The following is a 19781-nucleotide window of genomic DNA, read 5'->3' as shown; positions in this document are numbered from 1 at the left end:
AGTAACATCTTGCTAGATGAGGAGTTAAATCCGAAAATATCCGACTTTGGTATGGCCAGAATCTTTGGTGGAAATGAGGATCAGGCTAATACTAGAAGAGTTGTTGGAACATAGTAAGAACAACTTCTTTGTCCTAGATTATAGTAAGAACAACTTCTTTGTCCTAGATTATGGTAGCATACTTGATTAATAAATTGTTGGGCATTTCAATACAGTGGTTATATGTCTCCTGAATATGCAATGCAAGGACTGTTTTCTGAGAAATCAGATGTCTTTAGCTTTGGAGTTTTGCTACTCGAGATTGTTAGTGGAAGACGAAATTCAAGCTTCTATGACAGCGAGAATTTTCTGACCCTTTTAGGATTTGTAAGTCTCAAATTTTTCTTAGCTCATTATACGGCTTCTGTAGCCTACTACAGATAAAACATTCCAAATGTTTAATATTTTTTTTTCCTCATTGTAGGTCTGGATGCGGTGGACGGAAAACAATATATTATCTATAATAGATCCAAGAATATATGATCCTAGTCTTCATAAAGATATTTTGAGGTGCATACACATAGGACTTCTATGTGTGCAAGAATTTGTTGCAGAAAGGCCCACTATGGCTACTGTAATTTCTATGCTTCAAAGTGAGATTGTGAATCTTCCTCCTCCAACAAAACCTGCGTTCACCCTGAGGCATAATATGTTAAGATCAATGTCCTTTGCTAAAAGCAATGGCTTGAACTCCCTCAACTTTGTCAGCATTTCAAGCATTCAAGGCAGATAGAAAACAAAATGCTCCGAGAATTGCACATGGATGCAATGAAGATTATGTTAATAATAGAAAGGTTGTAGGAAATTAGAACATTGTAGGTATACCCTTCTTTTTTGTCAGAAGGTATACATTGGATTGGCTATTTAGGCAGAAGTTTGAACTCTGAAGTTTTTTTTTTCTTTTGGCATTCCTTTTATAGGTTTACTTCCTGGTTTAAAAATTATAGATAAAATTTCAATCACAAGTAATAAATGATTTTGAGAAGCAATAATATGTAAAATATATTACATGTTTCTTTAGGGTAGTTCTAGTGTTTTGATTAAGGTTATAAACACCAATTCATCTCGTTGTATTGATTAAGGTTAGATCATTTGTTTCTCACAAACATTTTGAATGTTGTCATATTTTTACAGCGATTGTTGTTTTCGTTTTTTTTTTTTCTTCATAAATTGGATGGTTACAAATTGAAAACTGAATCTCCATTGCCCCCTTATTAACAACCATGAAATCGGGGAGTTAAGCTTAGTTACACTCTAAGCAGGAAAAAGTTGGTAAAAAATAATAATGAAAACGAAACTCTTTAAATTATACAGTAGAAAAAGTCATCATCTACTTTGAAACGACAGGGGATACCGGATATATTTTCATTCAAGGAAGGAAAGGCATTTATAAAATTCAACAGCAAAGGTTTAACGAAACTATTTCTCTATACTAGATAGCTTTAGAACGCAGATACAAGAATGCACGATGCAGAAAATCTAATTACATCTGATGGATAATCGATGAATAAATGTAAACAGAGTTGTCGTTCTTATAACTTGGTTATAGAAACTGAATAAGGGATTATACAATACATAAGAAATGATGGAATCAGATTGTACAAGTTCCAACTCCTTCCATTCCATTCCTTTCTATATTTTTTTTTATCCAAACAATGGATCTTAAATCCTTTCCATTCAATATTCTTCATTCGATCCCAACAAAACCTTATATGCATTCATCATAATACTGAACTTTTTCCACTAACTTTTTCCGATCAGTGGAACTTAAAAGACTTCAAAGTTCTCTCTAAATAGCCCTTCCAACGTATACCTTTGGACCAAAAAAAGAAAACAAAGGCAACACCTACAATGTTCTAATTTTCAGCAACCTTTTGTAGTATTAACATAATCTCCATTTCTTGAGCACTTGGTTTGCTATTTTCCTTGGATGTCCGAAATACTGACAGAGTTATGGGAGTTCAGGTCATTGCTTCTTACAAAGGACATTGAACTTAACATATTTTGTCTCAGAGTGAATGCAGGTTTCGTTGGTGGAGGAAGATCCACAATCTCACTGTTAAGCATTGAAATTACAGCAGCCATAGAGGGCCTATCTGCAGCAAATTCTTGTACACATAGAAGTCCTATGTGTATGCACCTAAAAATATATTTATGAAGACTAGGATCATATATTCCTTCATCTATTAGAGATGAAATATTGTGTTCTGTCCACTGTATCCAGGCCTACAATTAAAAAAAAATATTAAACATTTGGAAGTCTTGTCAGCAGAAGAATACAAAACCCCTATAGTGAACTCAGAAAGACAGAAAGAATGTTAGAGACTTACAAATCCTAAAAGAGTAAGAGAATTCTCTTCATCATAAAAGCTGGAATTCCGTCTTCCATTAACAATCTCCAATAGCAAAACTCCAAAGCTAAAGACATCTGATCTTTCAGAAAATTATCCTGAAAATTGTCCTTGCATCGCATATTCTGGAGACATATAACCACTACATTGAAATGTACCAAAATTTATTGTCCAAGTATGCTAATATAATCATGAACAATGAAGGTGTACCACTACTTACTATGTTCCAACAACTCTTCTGGTATTAGCCCGATCCTCATTCTCACAAAAAATTCTTGCCATACCAAAGTCTGATATTTTTGGATTTAGCTCCACATCTAGCAAGATATTACTTGCCTTCAAGTCCCTGTGCATGATTATTAGCCTGGAATCTCTATGAAGATAAAGCATTCCTCGAGCCACTCCCTCTATAATGTTAAAGCGTTTTCTCCAATCAAGGACTTTATTTTTTGATGGATCTAAAGAATCAAAGGGTAGAAATATATGAACTCTAACATTTTGAGATGACGCAACGCTATTTTAATTTAACAATTTAGCATAATTTCAATAAAATAGACATTAGGATGCTTACAAGAAAACTTGCTAGCTGTAATCATATTATTCATTTTTTAAAAATATTTCATATATCATACGCAAGGAAAATCCAATATAGATGGATGCTAAGGGGAATCAAAGAACTAACCAAAGATGTATGCGTCCAAACTTTTATTTGGCATGTACTCATAAATCAACATCTTTTCCTCCCCTGTAGTGCAACAACCAAGAAGTCTTACTAGCTGAGAAAATAAAAATCGGCTAGTAACATTGATCAAAAAGTACAACAATTGTTTTTCTTGGGAATACAAAGAGTGTTGGGGTTATTTTATGATATTTGTCTGAGGGGATATTTTATGAGGGTATTTTTTTTAAGGTTATTTATTACACAAGTATACTCTACAATGATGAGATATTGTCCGCTTTGAGTCTTAGCCCCCACGGTTTTGCTTTTGGTTATCACCCAAAAGGCCTCTTAATCATTGAAGTATGTTTGTGCTATATAAATTGTTATTTCATATCTTATTTTATCGATGTGGGACTTATTTGTATCCCAACAATTAGATGTTAGGATTATCAAAGAAATTGGTAGAACATAGACTACTAATAACGTTGTTGAATCAAAAGAACTTTTTTATCCATTAGACATTCTACATTGATTAAATTTTGAACGAATGTAAAAAAAATCTTTTTATATCGATTCAAAATTTAATTGATATAAGATGTCATTTCTATAAGGACTAGGTTATAACTAATGTAAATTTTATATATGGGCCTATTTGAATAAAAAGTTTATAAAAAAGCTATTTACAAATTAACTTACATACAAGTTAATTTTAGTTTATAAATTTTTTTTATATGAATATATATATATATATATATATATATATATATATATATTCCTTTTCTTCTCCTATAAATATTTTTAAAGAAGTTTATCCAAACACACTGAGAGTTGCAAGGAAGATTTCGTATATTTTGATAAATTTCATATTTCCAAGGTAAACTTTATTTGTTTATTTTTCTTAGACAAAAAGGTTATTATCAATATTATCAATAACTGGTAGTGAAGCTAATTACAAGGGTGCAAAAGTTGGCCACAAAATCAAAGAACAAAAGGCTAGTATTTGGCTCAATGCACTTCAAAAATACAAGGGAAAAAAAGAAAGATTATCCAAAGTACCTGACGAAAAAGCAATAGAACTATTAGTGCATACATAAAATGCTGTGTAGTGCAGCTGTTTCCATTTGGCATGATGTGGTTTGGCCCATCCCGTCCATGCCCCAAGTTTGATATTTGTTATGAATGCAAGTCCTGTCTCTCGAAATTGTTGAAATTGTATACTTTGTAATACTAATTTTGACTCGGTGTCACGTGAATTAATGTCACCCTTTACTTCTGTCATACGGTTCTCCAAAAGTAGCAGATGAAGACAAAAACGGTCTGAGTCTTCAACTTAAAACAGGCAAATAATCCCTCGTATCATAAATAAGCAAGGTATATATACTTTATTCACCTTTGTTGGAGCTCTTATTTTACTATCTACCAAGGATATCTGTAATACTAACTGTATAGATGGAGCATGATGATTGACTTTCATTAGATGACACCAAATTCTTTTAGATAATCTTAAATTTTAGAGATATCCAAGTTAGTTATTCTGAATTATTTGTTTAATCTGTTTTATCTTTTGAGTTATTTGTTAAGATAGTTTTTGATAAGATTTGTTTTTTGATAAGATATTTTGTTACCGTCTTGTTAATTTAGTACGTTGTAAAATGGTTATTTAAAGGCCATCTCTTATTCAATAAATCACAGTGAGTATTACTCGTTTCTCTAATTTTCTACAAATTGGTATCAGAGCTTTATGCTCTGAGTGCCGAGTGTGAGAGGAAAACAGTGTGCGCTTGTGTGTGTGTTTTGAAAAAGAAAGAGAGAGTAATGGCGAAGGTTGTTAATGGAATGACCATACCACAACTGTCAAAGAAAACCAATTATGATAATTGGTGTTTACAGATGAAGATACTTTTGGGTTCCCAAAGTCTATGGGACATAGTGGAGAAGGGGTTTTGAGAACCCGCGGAGGGCGAAGAGCAATCTGTGGCTCAGATTGCCACATTGGAAAAGACACGAGTAAAGGACAAATCAGCTTTGTATTTTTTGTACAATGTCGTGAATGAATCAGGTTTCGAGAAGATTGCAAATGTTGCGTCTTCAGAGGAAGCATGGAACATTTTGGAGGTTGCGCACAGAGGTAACCACCGTATTAGACAGATCCGACTTCAAACTCTTCGAGGAGAGTTTGAATGTTTGAAGATGGAGGATAAGGAACGAGTATCCAAGTACATAACTCGGGTGGAGAAGGTGGCAAATCAGCTCGGAAGGAATGGGGAGCCAATGTCAGCAAGTAGAATTGTGGAGAAAATCTTGAGATCATTAACAAATGATTTCGAGAGCATTGCATGCGTAATTGAGGAGTCAAAGGACTTGTCAATTCTCTCAGTGGAAGAGCTCCCTGGGTCACTCGAAGCCCACGAACAAAGGAGGAGGAAGATGAAGGATACTTTTGATCAAGCATTACAGGCGCAACTTGATTTGAATGGAACTCGGAACACCCAGGGCCGAAGATCAAGTGGACAAGGACGAGGTGATCATGGAGGATGAGGTAAAGAACGAGGTGATCATGGAGGTGATCAAGGATGAGGTAGAGAACGAGGTAATCATGGAGGTGGACAAGGACGAGGTGATCGTAGCCAAGGAAGTAAGCCAAGGTCGGAGGTGGAATGTTATAAGTGTGGCAAATACGGCCACTACGCAAAGGAATGCAGATCGGAAAATTGCTACAACTGTGGCAAATACAGTCACATAGCAAAGTATTGTCGAGCTAAAAGCCAAAGTGAAAAGAAAGAGAAGAATCTTCTTACAGAAGAAGAGGACGAGGAAGTAGAAATTTTGATGATGACGCAGAGCTCGGAGACCAAGCTACGTCCGAGTTGTGCCTCCGAGGTTGAGCTAAACTTGAGTTGTGTGGAGAGATCAGTAGTTGAGCTTCCAAGCTTAGATGAGAAGTCAAAGGCGGAGCTTGATTCGGGTTGCTTAAACAACTCAGTCTGGTATTTGGACACTGAAGCGAGCAATCATATGTGTGGAGAAGAGAGTTTCTTCAACGAACTCATCAAGGTGAAGGCTGGATTCGTGTCATTTGGGGATGATTCCAAGGTGGCGGTAAAAGGGCATGGAACCATCAAGCATATGCAGAAGGATGGACGAGTTGGAGAAATAAGGAATGTCTACTACGTTCCCGAACTTAAGAGCAACATCTTAAGCATGGGGCAGATGATGGAGAAAGACAACTCGGTTCTGATGAAGGATCGAGTACTTTATTTGAAGGACAAAAATGATTTTCTAATTGCCCAAGTAGAGATGAAAAAGAATCGTATAAACTGGAGCTGAACATCCTTCAAAATAAGTGCTTGAAGCTGGACGTGAGGGATGAAGCCATGATGTGGCATTTTCGTTTTGGACATTTAAACATTGGAGGCTTGGCCGAGCTATCAAGGAAGGAGTTGGTGCTCGGACTACGTGGTGTTGAGTTTGACAAGAAGTTTTGTGAAGCGTGTGTACTCGGAAAGCATTCAAGAACAAGTTTTCCGAGCTCGTCCGAGTACAAAACAAAGGAGAAACTTGGCCTGATACAAACTGACTTGTGTGGACCAATTTCTCCTGCATCCTTCAGTGGTAAGAAATATTTCATCTCTTTCATAGATGATTTCTCTCGAAAAACCTGGGTATATTTCTTGCAGGAAAAATCAAAGGCATTTGAAGCCTTTAAAAAGTTTAAAGTCATGGTGGAGAAAGAGACTAACAAGCAAATTAAAGCTTTGTGGTCAGACAGAGGTGGAGAATTCACATCGGGTAGAGTTTATGGAATACTGTGAAGAGAAAGGTATAAAACGTTCTCTTACAGCTCCATATTCACCACAACAAAATGGAGTAGCTGAAAGAAAGAATCGGACCATTCTTGATATGGTTCGAGCTATGCTTAAAGGGAAGAATATGCCTGAGAATTTTTGGGCAGAGGCAGTGCAGTGTGCTATATATATACAGAACAAGTGCCCACATTCAAAATTGGATGATGTGACACCTCAAGAAGCATGGAGTGGACAAAAACTGAGTATATGTCACTTCAAGATCTTCAGAAGCCTCGCTTACGGTCATGTTCCAGCTTAGCTCAGAACGAAGCTTGATGATAGGAGCAAGAAGTACATTTTGATCGGGTATGATGAAAAGGCAAAAGCCTACAAATTGTACAACCCTGTTACAGGCAAAATTCTGGTAAGTCGAGATGTCCAGGTAGATGAGGAGAGTGAGTGGAGCTGGAGTAACTCTGAAAAGTCTTCGGAGAGCTCGAACTTTGAGAGGGAGAGCTCGGAGATAATAGGGAGAAGCTCGGATAGGACCGATGAGCATTCCGAGGAAGATGATGAACCTGAGGACCTTAAAACTCAGAGCTTGCAAGACATCTACAACTCCACTAACGAGTTACATGTAGTATGTCTATTGACAGGAACATAAGATATAAAATTTGAAGAGGCTGTACTTGATGAAAGATGGAAGAAAGCAATGGATGAGGAGATCGGACAAATTAAGAAGAGTGAGACATGGAAGCTGACAGATTTACCCACAGGAGCTCGGCCAATTGGTTTGAAGTGGGTATACAAAAGGAAGACAAATGCAAATGGCGAAGTGGAGCGCTACAAAGCTCGTCTTGTAGTGAGGGGTTACAAGCAGCAGAAAGGCATTGATTATGATGAAGTCTTTGCACCCGTGACAAGGATGGAAACAATTCGATTACTACTGTCCCTAGTAGCTCAGCATGGATGGAAGATACAACAAATGGACGTGAAATCAGCATTCTTGAATGGGGTGTTGGAGGAAGAAGTCTACGTGGAGCAACCTCTAGGGTACATGAGGAGAGGCGAAGAGAAGAAGGTGCTGAAGCTCAAGAAGGCTTTGTATGGTTTGAAGCAAGCTCCTCGAGCATGGAATGAGAGAATAGACACCTACTTCAAGAGAAATGGTTATGAACAATGTCCGTATGAACATGCTCTCTATTTAAAGAAGTACAAAGGAGATATATTGTTCGTTGCTCTATACGTGGATGACTTGATATTCACGGGAAGCAAAGCTAAGCTAATTGAGGAGTTTAAAGAAGTGATGAAGAGGGAGTTTGAGATGACCGATTTGGGCATCATGAAGTACTTTCTGGGTGTAGAGGTGGACCAAAGAACAACAGGTATTTTGGTGTCCCAAAAGAGGTATGCCGAGGAGATTCTGAGCAAAGCAAAGATGCTGAATTGCAATCCAGTTTCTACTCCCATGGAACCTGGAACGAAGTTATCTAAAAATGGAGAAACAGAAAGAGTTGATGCAAGCAGGTACCGAAGCCTAATCGAAAGTCTAAGATATTTGACGAGTACAAGACCCGACCTGATGCTAAGTGTGGGAATTACAAGCCGCTTTATGGAGGATCTGAGGTATTCTCATTGGAAAGCATTAAAGAGGATACTAAGGTATGTGAAGGGGACGATGTCACTTGGACTGTGTTTCACTAAGTCGGACAACTACTGACTTACTGGATACTCGGACAGTGATTGGTGTGGAGATGTGGATGATCGAAAAAGCACAGCTGGGTACGTATTCTTCATGGGAAACACGGCTTTCACTTGGCTATTAAAGAAACAACCAATCGTAGCTCTGTCAACGTGTGAAGCCGAGTATGTAGCAGCATCTTGGAGTGTCCAACATGCAGTTTGGCTTAGAAACTTGCTAAGCAAACTGGAGATTATGAAAGCTGAGAAAGTATTGATCCGAGTGGATAACAGGTCGGCAATTGAGTTAGCCAAGAATCCAATCAATCACGAAAGAAGTAAGCACATCGACGTCCGATTTCATTTCATCAGGGAGAAGGTGAAAGAAGGAAGCGTGGAGCTCGAACACGTAGGAAGTAAAGAGAAAGTAGCTGATATCTTTACAAAACCATTGCATGCAACAACATTTCAGGAGCTAAGGAAGCTACTCGGAATGAAAGAAGAAAGAGAAATTTAAGCTTATGGGGGAGTTTTGTTAGATAATCTTAAATTTTAGAGATATCCGAGTTAGTTATTCTGAATTATTTGTTTAGTCTGTTTTATCTTTTGAGTTATTTGTTAAGATAATTTTTGATAAGATTTGTTTTTTGATAAGATATTTTGTTATCGTCTTGTTAATTTGGTACGTTGTAAAATGGCTATTTACATGCCATCTCTTATTCAATAAATCACAGTGAGTATTACTCGTTTCTCTAATTTTCTACAAATTCAACTTATTTTGTCTCAGGATGAATGCAGGTTGATTTGGAGGAGGAAGAAATGAAACCTCACTGTTAAGCATAGAATTTACTGCAGCAATGGTGGGGCTGTCTATAGCAAGTTCTTGTACACACAGAAGTCCAATGTGTATGCTCCTTAAAATATTCTTATGATGACTAGGATCATATATTCGTGGATCTATTATAGATAATATATTGCCTTCCTTCCATTTTATCCAGACCTAAAATGAAAAAAAGGTCAATGTTTAAAATTGTTTTAGAAAAAGGAAAACTTATCACTAAATGAGTCCCAAATGAATTGTTGAGACTTACAAATTCTAAAAGGCTAAGAGCATGCTCATTGTCATAAAAGCTTGAGTTTCTTCTTCCACTAACAATCTCTAATACCAAAACACCAAAACTAAAGGCATCTAATTTCTCTGAAAATAGTCCTTGCATTGCATATTCAGGAGACATATAGCCACTGCATTCAAATATAAAAATTAATTTTTCATGTATTTTAATATATTATTGAAAAAAGAAATTAAGAATGCTTACTATGTTCCAACAATCTTGTCAGTATTGGCTTGGTCTTCACTCCCTCCAAAGATTCTAGCCATACCAAAGTTTGATATTTTTTTATTCAATTGTTCATCTAACAATACATTGCTTGTCTTTAAATCTCTATGTATGATTTTCAATCTAAAGTCTCAGTGAAGATAAATCAATCCTCGAGCTATTCCTTCTATTATGCTATGCCGCTTCCTCCAATCTAGGATATTACTTTTCGATGGATCTAAAAATTAAGGATAACTTTATACTACTGTGAAGATATATTAGAAGAGAAAGTTATGAAGGTGAGTCATATAACATACTCTGATTAACATGCTTTCAAGAAAACTAACTAGCTATAAAATGATTATTTATTTTATATATAGTTTGTGCTAAATAAAGAATCATAAAATTAAAGTTCGAAATTGGATTTGAGGCATAATAATAGAGGAGACATCCAACAACGCACCAAAGATAAACACATCCAAACTTTTATTTGGCATGTATTCATATATCAACATCTTTTCATCACCTTCAACACAGCAGCCAAATAGTCTTACAAGATTGCGGTGTTGAAGCTTGGAAATCACCACTACTTCATTCATGAATTCTTCTAGATCTTGTCCAGATTCTCTAGAAAGTCTTTTAACTGCTATTTCCTGTCCATCTTGCAGTTTCCCCTGAGAAAAAAATATTAAAAGAACAACTATAGACAATGGGTTCAAATACTAAAACTTTGTTTTAAGATACCTTGTACACTGGACCGAGGAGTTTAACTTGTGACAAATCTTCAATTACTTCTTTGCTTGAATGTTCTGGTGTTTCACCATTGTTTAATTGTAGGAAAGCTTTGTTGTTCCTTTTCCTTGCTGAGTTAATTAAGTTCCATACTCTACCTGGAGTGAGAAACATATATAATGTAAGCCTATCTCCTTTACCAAAATTAAAAGAACTTAATTGTTGGACTAATTATTGAATTGCTGAAGATGGTGATTTACCTGGGTGATTGGAAGTTCTCCACATGACATATGCACAACTAACAATTATGACAGTTCCTATTATCACTGTAACTGTAATGACAATCTCTGTGTTTCTCTCTTTTTCTATTACGAAAGAAAAATTTAAATTTAAAATATAAGGAATTCATCATTTTAAAGAAACTATGTTTTGAATGTTTGAGAAGATGTAGCATACCAAGTTAAAGTTCAGCATAGGCTACACGAACATATAGATCAAGTCCTGCACTTGAGAATTGTTGAATATCAAGTAGATTCCCACTCCAAGACATACAACCAATCCCATCATTATGAGAATACGCGACACAAGAACAATCCTCCAAGCATTGGCTTCTGCATATGTCCAGTTCAACAGGAGACCCTTCTGGAAAATCTGGAACTTTGACCTTCTGCAGTTTCAAAAATCCATCTTTTTTTGTTGGAAAATCTTAAATTTCTAGAGATTCCGAGATATCCGAGATATTCGAGATATCCGAGATATCCGAGATATCCGATTTAAGTTATCTGGAATTATTTGATTTATCTTTTGAGTTATTTTGTTTCAGATTAGATAAGATAGTTTTTTGATAAGTTTTGATTTGATAAGATATTTTATTATCTTCTTGTTAGTTCAGTACGTTGTAAAATGGCTATTTAAAGGCTACCTCTTATTCAATAAAAAAACACAATGAGTTGCTACGTTCACCCACAACATTAGTATTACCTCGTCTCTCTTATTTTTTCTACAAATTGGTATCAGAGCTTTATGCTCTGAGTGCCGAGTGTGAGAGGAAAACAGTGTGCGCCTGTGAAGGAGGAGGAAAGAAGAAAGAGAGAGTAATGGCGAAGGTTGTTAATGGAATGACCGTACCACAACTGTCAAAGAAAACCAATTATGATAATTGGTGTTTACAGATGAAGACCCTGTTGGGTTCCCAAAGTCTATGGGATATAATGGAGAAGGGGTTTCAAGAACCCGAGGAGGACGAAGACCAATCTGTGGCTCAGATTGCCGCATTGGAAAAGACACGAGTGATGGACAAATCGGTTTTTTATTTTTTGTACAATGTCGTGGATGAGTCAGGCTTCGAGAAGATTGCAAACGCTGCATCTTCAAAGGAAGCATGGAAGATCTTGGAGGTTGCGCACAGAGGTAATCACCGTGTCAGACAGATCCGACTTCAAACTCTCCGAGGAGAGTTTGAGTGTTTGAGGATGGAGGATAAGGAACAAGTATCCGAGTACATAACTCGGATGGAGAAGGTGGCTAACCAACTCGGAAGGAATGGGGAGTCAATGCCAGCAAGTAGAATTGTGGAGAAAATCTTGAGATCATTAACAGATGATTTCGAGAGTATCGCATGCGTAATTGAGTAGTCAAAGGACTTGTCAGTCCTCTCAGTGGAAGAGCTCGCTGGGTCACTCGAAGCCCACGAACAAAGGAGGAGGAAGATGAAGAATACACTTGATCAAGCATTACAGGCGCAACTTAATTTGAATGAAACTCGGAACACCCAGGGCCGAACATTAGGAGGCAAAGGACGAGGTGATCATGGAGGACGAGGCAAAGGACGAGGTAGAGGACGAGGTGATCATGGAGGTGGACAAGGACGAGGTGATCGTAGCCAAGGAAGTCAGCCGAGGTCCGAGGTGGAATGTTATAAGTGTGGCAAACTCGGCCACTACGCAAAAGAATGCAGATCGGCAAATTGCTACAACTGTGGAAAATACGGTCACATAGCAAAGTATTGCCGAGCAAAAAGCCGAAGTGAAGAGAAAGAGAAGAATCTTCTCACAGAAGAAGAGGACGAGGAAGCAGGAATTTTGATGATGACGCAGAGCTCGGAGACCAAGCTACATCCGAGTTGTGCCTCCGAGGATGAGCTAAACTTGAGTTGCGTGGAGAGATCAGTAGTTGAGCTTCCAAGCTCAGATGAGAAGTCAGAAGCCGAGCTTGATTCGAGTTGCTTAAACAACTCGGTCTGGTATTTGGACACTGGGGCGAGCAATCATATGTGTGGAGAAGAGAGTTTCTTCAACGAACTCATCAGGGTGAAGGCTGGATTCGTGTCATTTGGAGATGATTCCAAGGTTGTGGTAAAAGGGCATGGAACCATCAAGTTTATGCAGAAGGATGGACGAGTTGGAGAAATAAGAAATGTCTACTACGTTCCCGAACTTAAGAGCAACATCTTAAGCATGGGGCAGATGATGGAGAAAGGCAACTCGGTTCTGATGAAGGATCGAGTGCTTTATTTGAAGGACAAACATGATCGTTTAATAGCCCGAGTAGAGATGAAAAAGAATCGGATGTATAAACTGGAGCTGAACATCCTTCAAAATAAGTGCTTGAAGCTGGACGTGAAGGATGAAGCCATGATGTGGCATTTTCGTTTTGGGCATTTGAACTTTGGAGGTTTGGCCGAGCTATCAAGGAAGGAGTTGGTGCACGGACTACGTGGTGTTGAGTTTGACAAGAAGTTTTGTGAAGCATGTGTACTCAGAAAGCATACAAGGACAAGTTTTCCGAACTCGTCCGAGTACAAAGTAAAGGAGCAACTTGGCCTGATACACACTGACTTGTGTGGACCAATCTCTCCTGCATCCTTCAGTGGTAAGAAATATTTCATCTCTTTCATAGATGATTTCTCTCGAAAGACCTGGGTATATTTCTTGCAAGAAAAATCAAAGGCATTTGAAGCTTTTAAAAAGTTTAAAGTCATGGTGGAGAAAGAGACTAACAAGCAAATTAAAGCTTTGAGGTCGGACAGAGGTGGAGAATTCACATCGGCAGAGTTTATGGAATACTGTGAAGAGCAAGGTATAAAACTTTTTCTCACAGCTCCATATTCACCACAACAAAATGGAGTAGCTGAAAGAAAGAATCGGACTATTCTTGATATGGTCCGAGCTATGCTTAAAGGGAAGGATATGCCTGAGAAGTTTTGGGCAGAGGCAGTGCAGTGTGCTATATATATACAGAACAGGTGCCCACATTCAAAATTGGATGATGTGACACCTCAAGAAGCATGGAGTGGACAAAAACCGAGTATACATCACTTCAAGATCCTCGGAAGCCTTGCTTACGGTCATGTTCCAGCTCAGCTCAGAACGAAGCTTGATGATAGGAGCAAGAAGTATATCTTGATCGGGTATGATGAAAAGACAAAAGCCTACAAATTGTACAACCCTGTTACAGGAAAAATTCTGGTAAGCCGAGATGTCCAGGTAGATGAGGAAAGCGAGTGGAGCTGGAGTAACTCTGAAGAGACTTCGGGGAGCTCGAACTCTGAGAGGGAGAGATCGAAGATAATAGGGAGAAGCTCGGATAGGACCAATGAGCATTCCGAGGAAGATGATGAACCTGAGCAGCTTAGAACTCGGAGCTTGCAAGACATCTACAACTCCACTGACGAGTTACATGTAGTATGTCTATTGACAGGAACATAAGACATAAAATTTGAAGAGGCAGTACTTGATGAGAGATGGAAAAAAGAAATGGATGAGGAGATCGGATCAATTAGGAAGAGTGAGATGGGAAGCAAAGCTGAGCTAGTTGAGGAGTTTAAAGAAGTGATGAAGAGGGAGTTTGAGATGACCGATTTGGGCATCATGAAGTATTTTCTGGGTTTAGAGGTGGATCAAAGAACAACGGGTACTTTTGTGTCCCAAAAGAGGCATCGGCCACCGCGGCGTCGGGGGTGCTGGACGTCGTGTGGCTCGCGAGGCCATGGTACGCGGAGGAGTATCGCGCTCTGGTGGAAGAGGCATCAAAATGAAAAATAATTTAAGCTTGTGGGGGAGTTTTGTTGGAAAATCTTAAATTTCTAGAGATTCCGAGATATCCGAGATATCCAATTTAAGTTATCTGGAATTATTTGATTTATCTTTTGAGTTATTTTGTTTCAGATTAGATAAGATAGTTTTTTGATAAGTTTTTATTTGATAAGATATTTTATTATCTTCTTGTTAGTTCAGTACGTTGTAAAATGGCTATTTAAAGGCCATCTCTTATTCAATAAAAAAACACAGTGAGTTGCTACGTTCACCCACAACATTAGTATTACCTCGTCTCTCTTATTTTTTCTACATTTTCCTTTCCATCTACACTTTTGTTTTGATCTTTGACCCTTTCACACTGCAGAGTTGTGCTCCTAACACAGCCACTAGTCCAGTTTTGTCATTCCTCTTTTTGTCTCGGCTCAAACCCTTTCAAATAGTTGCATATTGGTGACCTCTGTGCATTACAGATTGCGGACACCCCACATATACCATAAACATCACAATCCGATTCTCGATTAGTCCATCTAACTTCCACTTCTTTATTCTCATCATTCCACCATGTTTCTTCAAATTGGCCTTGAGAGTTCAAGACATAGATAAAAAATCCTACTGGAATTGGTATTTTATAATAAATATACGTATTTCCTTCTCCATCATCACCACCTTTGAAAGAAAAAAGATAAGACGTCATGGATGGTATCCCTGTAAAGACCACACCATTCCATGGACCGTTGCGCCAGTATGGTTGAGTTTCATTCCAAATGAACACTTCAAGTATGTTTTTGCGTTGAACTATATTGGAATAGAAGCTCCCAACGGAGGGATTAGAAGGGCTTTTCCATGATGTAAGTTCTACTTTCATTCCTGTTCTTATGTTGGATGAAAGTTTCTTGCCAGGCAATAATTGTTGGATAATCTTAAATTTTAGAGATATCCGAGTTAGTTTATTTGTTTTATTTGTTTCAGTTTAGATAAGATAGTTTTTGATAAGATTTGTTTTGATAAGATATTTTGTTATCTTCTTGTTAATTTGGTATGTTGTAAAATGGCTATTTAAAGGTCATCTCTTATTCAATAAAAATAACAGTGAGTTGCTACGTTCACCCAATACTAGTATTACTCGTCTCTCTTAGTTTTTCTACAAATTGGTATCAGAGCTTTATGCTCTGAGTGCTGAGTGTGAGAGGAAAGCAGTGTGCGCCTGTGTGTGTTTTGAAAAAAAAAAAGAGAGTAATGGCGAAGGTTGTTAATGGAATGACCGTACCACAACTGTCAAAGAAAACCAATTATGATAATTGGTGTTTACAGATGAAGACCCTGTTGGGTTCCCAAAGTCTATGGGACATAGTGGAGAAGAAGTTCCAAGAACCCGAGGAGAACGAAGACCAATCTGTGGCTCAGATTGCCGCATTGGAAAAGACACGAGTGAAGGACAAATCGGCTTTGTATTTTTTGTACAATGGCGTGGATGAGTCAGGTTTCGAGAAGATTGCAAACGCTGCATCTTCAAAGGAAGCATGGAAGATCTTGGAGGTTGCGCACAGAGGTAACCATTGTGTAAGACAGATCCGACTTCAAACTCTCCGAGGAGAGTTTGAGTGTTTGAAGATGGAGGATAAGGAACAAGTATCCGAGTACATAACTCGGGTTGAGAAGTTGGATAACCAACTCGGAAGGAATGGGGAGCCAATGCCAGCAAGTAGAATTGTGGAGAAAATCTTGAGATCATTAACAGGTGATTTCGAGAGTATTGCATGCGTAATTGAGGAGTCAAAGGACTTGTCAGTTCTCTCAGTGGAAGAGCTCGCTGGGTCACTCGAAGCCCACGAACAAAGGAAGAGGAAGATGAAGGGTACTCTTGATCAAGCATTATAGGCCCAACTTGATTTGAATGAAACTCGGAACACCCAGGGCCGAAGATCAAGTGGACAAGAACGAGGTGATCAAGGACGAGGCAATGGACAAGATGATCAAGGACAAGGTAGAGGACGAGGTGATCATGGAGGTGGACAAGGACGAGGTGATCGTAGCCAAGGAAGTCAGCCAAGGTCGGAGGTGGAATGTTATAAGTGTGGCAAACTCGGCCACTATGCAAATGAATGAAGATCGGCAAATTTCTACACTGTGACAAATACGGTCACATAGCAAAGTATTGCCGAGCTAAAAGCGGAAGTGAAGAGAAAGAGAAGAATCTTATCATAGAAGAAGAGGACGAGGAAGTAGGAATTTTGATGATGACGCAGAGCTCGGAGACCAAGCTACGTCCGAGTTGTGCCTCCGAGGTTCAGCTAAACTTGAGTTGCGTGGAGAGATCAGTAGTTGAGCTTCCAAGCTCAGATGAGAAGTCAGAAGCCGAGCTTGATTCAAGTTGCTTAAACAACTCGGTCTGGTATTTGGACACTGAAGCGAGCAATCATATGTGTGGAGAAGAGAGTTTCTTCAACGAACTCATCAAGGTGAAGGCTGGATTCGTGTCATTTGGGGATGATTCCAAGGTGGCGGTAAAAGGGCGTGGAACCATCAAGTTTATGCAGAAGGATGGACGAGTTGGAGAAATAAGGAATGTCTACTACGTTCTCGAACTTAAGAGCAACATCTTAAGCATGGGGCAGATGATGGAGAAAGGCAACTCGGTTCTGATGAAGGATCGAGTGCTTTATTTGAAGGACAAACATGATCGTTTAATAGCCGGAGTGGAGATGAAAAAGAATCGGATGTATAAACTGGAGCTGAACATCATTCAAAATAAGTGCTTAAAGATGGACGTCAAGGATGAAGCAATGATGAGGCATTCTCGTTTTGGGCATTTAAACTTTGGAGGTTTGGCCGAGCTATCAAGGAAGGAGTTGGTGCACGGACTGCGTGGTGTTGAGTTTGACAAGAAGTTTTGAGAAGCGTGTGTACTCGGAAAGCATTCAAGAACAAGTTTTCTGAGCTCGTCCGAGTACAAAGCAAAAGAGCAAGACATCTACAACTCCACTGACGAGTTACATATAGTATGTCTATTGACAGGAACAGAAGATATAAAGTTTGAAGAGGCGGTACTTGATGAGAGATGGAAGAAAGCAATGGATGAGGAGATCGGATCAATTGAGAAGAGTGAGACGTGGAAGCTGACAGATTTACCCACAGGAGCTCGGCCAATTGGTTTGAAGTGGGTATACAAAAGGAAGACAAATGCAAATGGCGAAGTAGAGCGCTACAAAGCTCGTCTTGTGGCGAGGGGTTATAAACAACAGAAAGGCATTGATTATGATGAAGTCTTTGCACCCGTGACAAGGATGGAAACGATTCGATTATTACTGTCCTTAGCAGCTCAGCATGGATGGAAGATACAACAAATGGACGTGAAGTCAGCATTCTTGAATGGGGTGTTGGAGGAAGAAGTCTACGTGGAGCAACCTTTAGGGTACATGAGGAGAGGTGAAGAGAAGAAGGTGCTGAAGCTCAAAAAGCCTTTGTATGGTTTGAAGCAAGCTCCTCGAGCATGGAATGAGAGAATAGACACCTACTTCAAGAGAAATGGTTATGAACAATGTCCTTATGAACATGCTCTCTATTTAAAGAAGTGCAGAGGAGATATATTGTTCGTTGCTCTATACGTGGATGACTTGATATTCATGGGAAGCAAAGCTGAGCTAGTTGAGGAGTTTAAAGAAGTGATGAAGAGGGAGTTTGAGATGACCGATTTGGGCATCATGAAGTACTTTCTGGGTTTAGAGGTGGACCAAAGAACAACAGGTATTTTTGTGTCCCAAAAGAGGTATGCCGAGGAGATTTTGATCAAGGCAAAGATGCTGAATTGCAATCCAGTTTCTACTCCCATGGAACCTGGAACGAAGTTATCTAAAAATGGAGAAGCTAAAAGAGTTGATGCAAGCAGGTACCGAAGCCTAATCGAAAGTCTAAGGTATTTGACAAGTACAAGACCCGGCCTGATGCTGAGTGTGGGAATTGCAAGCCTCTTTATGGAGGATCCGAGGTATTCTCATTGGAAAGCATTGAAGAGGATACTAAGGTATGTAAAGGGGACGATGTCACTTGGACTGTGTTTCACTAAGTCGGACAACTACTGACTACTCGGACAGTGATTGGTGTGGAGATGTGGATGATCGGAAAAGCACAGCTGGGTACATATTCTTCATGGGAAACACGGCTTTCACTTGGCTATCAAAGAAACAATCAAACGTAGCTCTATCAACGTGTGAAGCCGAGTATGTAGCAGCATCTTGGAGTGTCCAACATGCAGTTTGGCTTAGAAACTTGCTAAGTAAACTGGAAATTATGAAAGCTGAGAAAGTATTGATCCGAGTACATAACAGGTCGGCAATCGAGTTAGCCAAAAATCCAATCAATCACGAAAGAAGTAAGCACATCGACGTCCGATTTCATTTCATCAGGGAGAATAGGTGAAAGAAGGAAGCGTGGAGCTCGAACACGTACGAAGTAAAGAGCAAGTAGCTGATATCTTTACAAAGCCATTGCCGACAACAACATTTCAGGAGTTAAGGAAGTTGCTCGGAATGAAAGAAGAAGGAGAAATTTAAGCTTATGGGGGAGTTTTGTTAGATAATCTTAAATTTTAGAGATATCTGAGTTAGTTTATCTGTTTTATTTGTTTCAGTTTAGATAAGATAGTTTTTGATAAGATTTGTTTTGATAAGATATTTTGTTATCTTCTTGTTAATTTGGTACGTTGTAAAATGTCTATTTAAAGGCCATCTCTTATTCAATAAAAATAACAGTGAGTTGATACGTTCACCCAATACTAGTATTACTCGTCTTTCTTAGTTTTTCTACAATAATGTTTTTGAAAGTTGCTGAAAACTATCCCATAAGATGTCTCTCCCTTGTGGTTTCTACAAGAACTAGCTTACCAGAGTCTGAAAGTTGAGCACTTGTTTTGTATGCTATATTGAACACATTTGTTGACCAAATGACTTGTTTCTGTCCATTGAGCACCACAAGATTGCCATCTTCGGAAATTGTAACAACTCCAGAAGAATCATTCAGTGTTTGGTTTCTGTTAGCCACCCATATGACAACTGTGGATTGAGACTTCCACCAAATTCCAACGTAGCGGTTTGAGGAGTTTTGAGGGGTGAAGAACCCCAATGTGAAGTTACCATCTTTGGAACTTAGAGTATCAGGGTCCTTCATGAACTGAGATGAGGTGA

General features: G+C 38.6%; 2 protein-coding genes and 3 pseudogenes across 3 annotated transcripts; 2 read left to right on the top strand and 3 right to left on the bottom strand.

Moving 5' to 3' along the window:
* Positions 1-1543: 1543 nt before the first annotated feature.
* LOC109813790 (G-type lectin S-receptor-like serine/threonine-protein kinase At1g11330) lies at positions 1544-4330 on the bottom strand (annotated as a pseudogene). The gene is made up of 5 exons (XR_003805523.2): positions 4108-4330; positions 3073-3135; positions 2611-2908; positions 2370-2532; positions 1544-2265 (listed from the first exon to the last, which is right to left on the bottom strand). The product of XR_003805523.2 is annotated as a G-type lectin S-receptor-like serine/threonine-protein kinase At1g11330 (transcript).
* Positions 4331-4970: 640 nt separating this feature from the next.
* On the top strand, positions 4971-7500 carry LOC145957375 (uncharacterized). The gene is made up of 7 exons (XM_083073620.1): positions 4971-5058; positions 5111-5414; positions 5545-5703; positions 5787-6300; positions 6405-6541; positions 6729-7013; positions 7179-7500. Exons 1-7 carry the CDS (start codon positions 4971-4973, stop codon positions 7498-7500), a joined length of 1809 nt encoding a protein of 602 aa, XP_082929746.1.
* A 1637-nt stretch (positions 7501-9137) lies between these two features.
* LOC109813792 (G-type lectin S-receptor-like serine/threonine-protein kinase At1g11330) lies at positions 9138-11839 on the bottom strand (annotated as a pseudogene).
* A 2646-nt stretch (positions 11840-14485) lies between these two features.
* Positions 14486-15571, bottom strand: LOC145957374 (S-locus-specific glycoprotein S6-like; annotated as a pseudogene).
* A 341-nt stretch (positions 15572-15912) lies between these two features.
* LOC145957373 (uncharacterized) lies at positions 15913-17495 on the top strand. The gene is made up of 3 exons (XM_083073618.1): positions 15913-16238; positions 16516-16624; positions 16710-17495. Exons 1-3 carry the CDS (start codon positions 15913-15915, stop codon positions 17493-17495), a joined length of 1221 nt encoding a protein of 406 aa, XP_082929744.1.
* Positions 17496-19781: the final 2286 nt, after the last annotated feature.

Source organism: Cajanus cajan, chromosome 4, assembly GCF_000230855.2.
Source record: "Cajanus cajan strain Asha chromosome 4, NIPB_CcT2T_4, whole genome shotgun sequence".
Classification (NCBI taxonomy): Eukaryota; Viridiplantae; Streptophyta; class Magnoliopsida; order Fabales; family Fabaceae; genus Cajanus; species Cajanus cajan.
This window is presented reverse-complemented; position numbering and strand designations above follow the sequence as displayed.

Coding starts and splice junctions, on each gene's coding strand:
- LOC145957375 (XM_083073620.1), top strand. CDS start 4,971: ATGGGACATAGTGGAGAAGGGGTTTTGAGAACCCGCGGAGGGCGAAGA. Junction 5,059..5,110: donor CCACATTGGAAAAGACACGA/GTAAAGGACAAA, acceptor TGAATGAATCAG/GTTTCGAGAAGATTGCAAAT. Junction 6,542..6,728: donor GACAAGAAGTTTTGTGAAGC/GTGTGTACTCGG, acceptor TATTTCTTGCAG/GAAAAATCAAAGGCATTTGA.
- LOC145957373 (XM_083073618.1), top strand. CDS start 15,913: ATGAAGACCCTGTTGGGTTCCCAAAGTCTATGGGACATAGTGGAGAAG. Junction 16,239..16,515: donor GATAAGGAACAAGTATCCGA/GTACATAACTCG, acceptor CGGAACACCCAG/GGCCGAAGATCAAGTGGACA. Junction 16,625..16,709: donor TGGAGGTGGACAAGGACGAG/GTGATCGTAGCC, acceptor AAATGAATGAAG/ATCGGCAAATTTCTACACTG.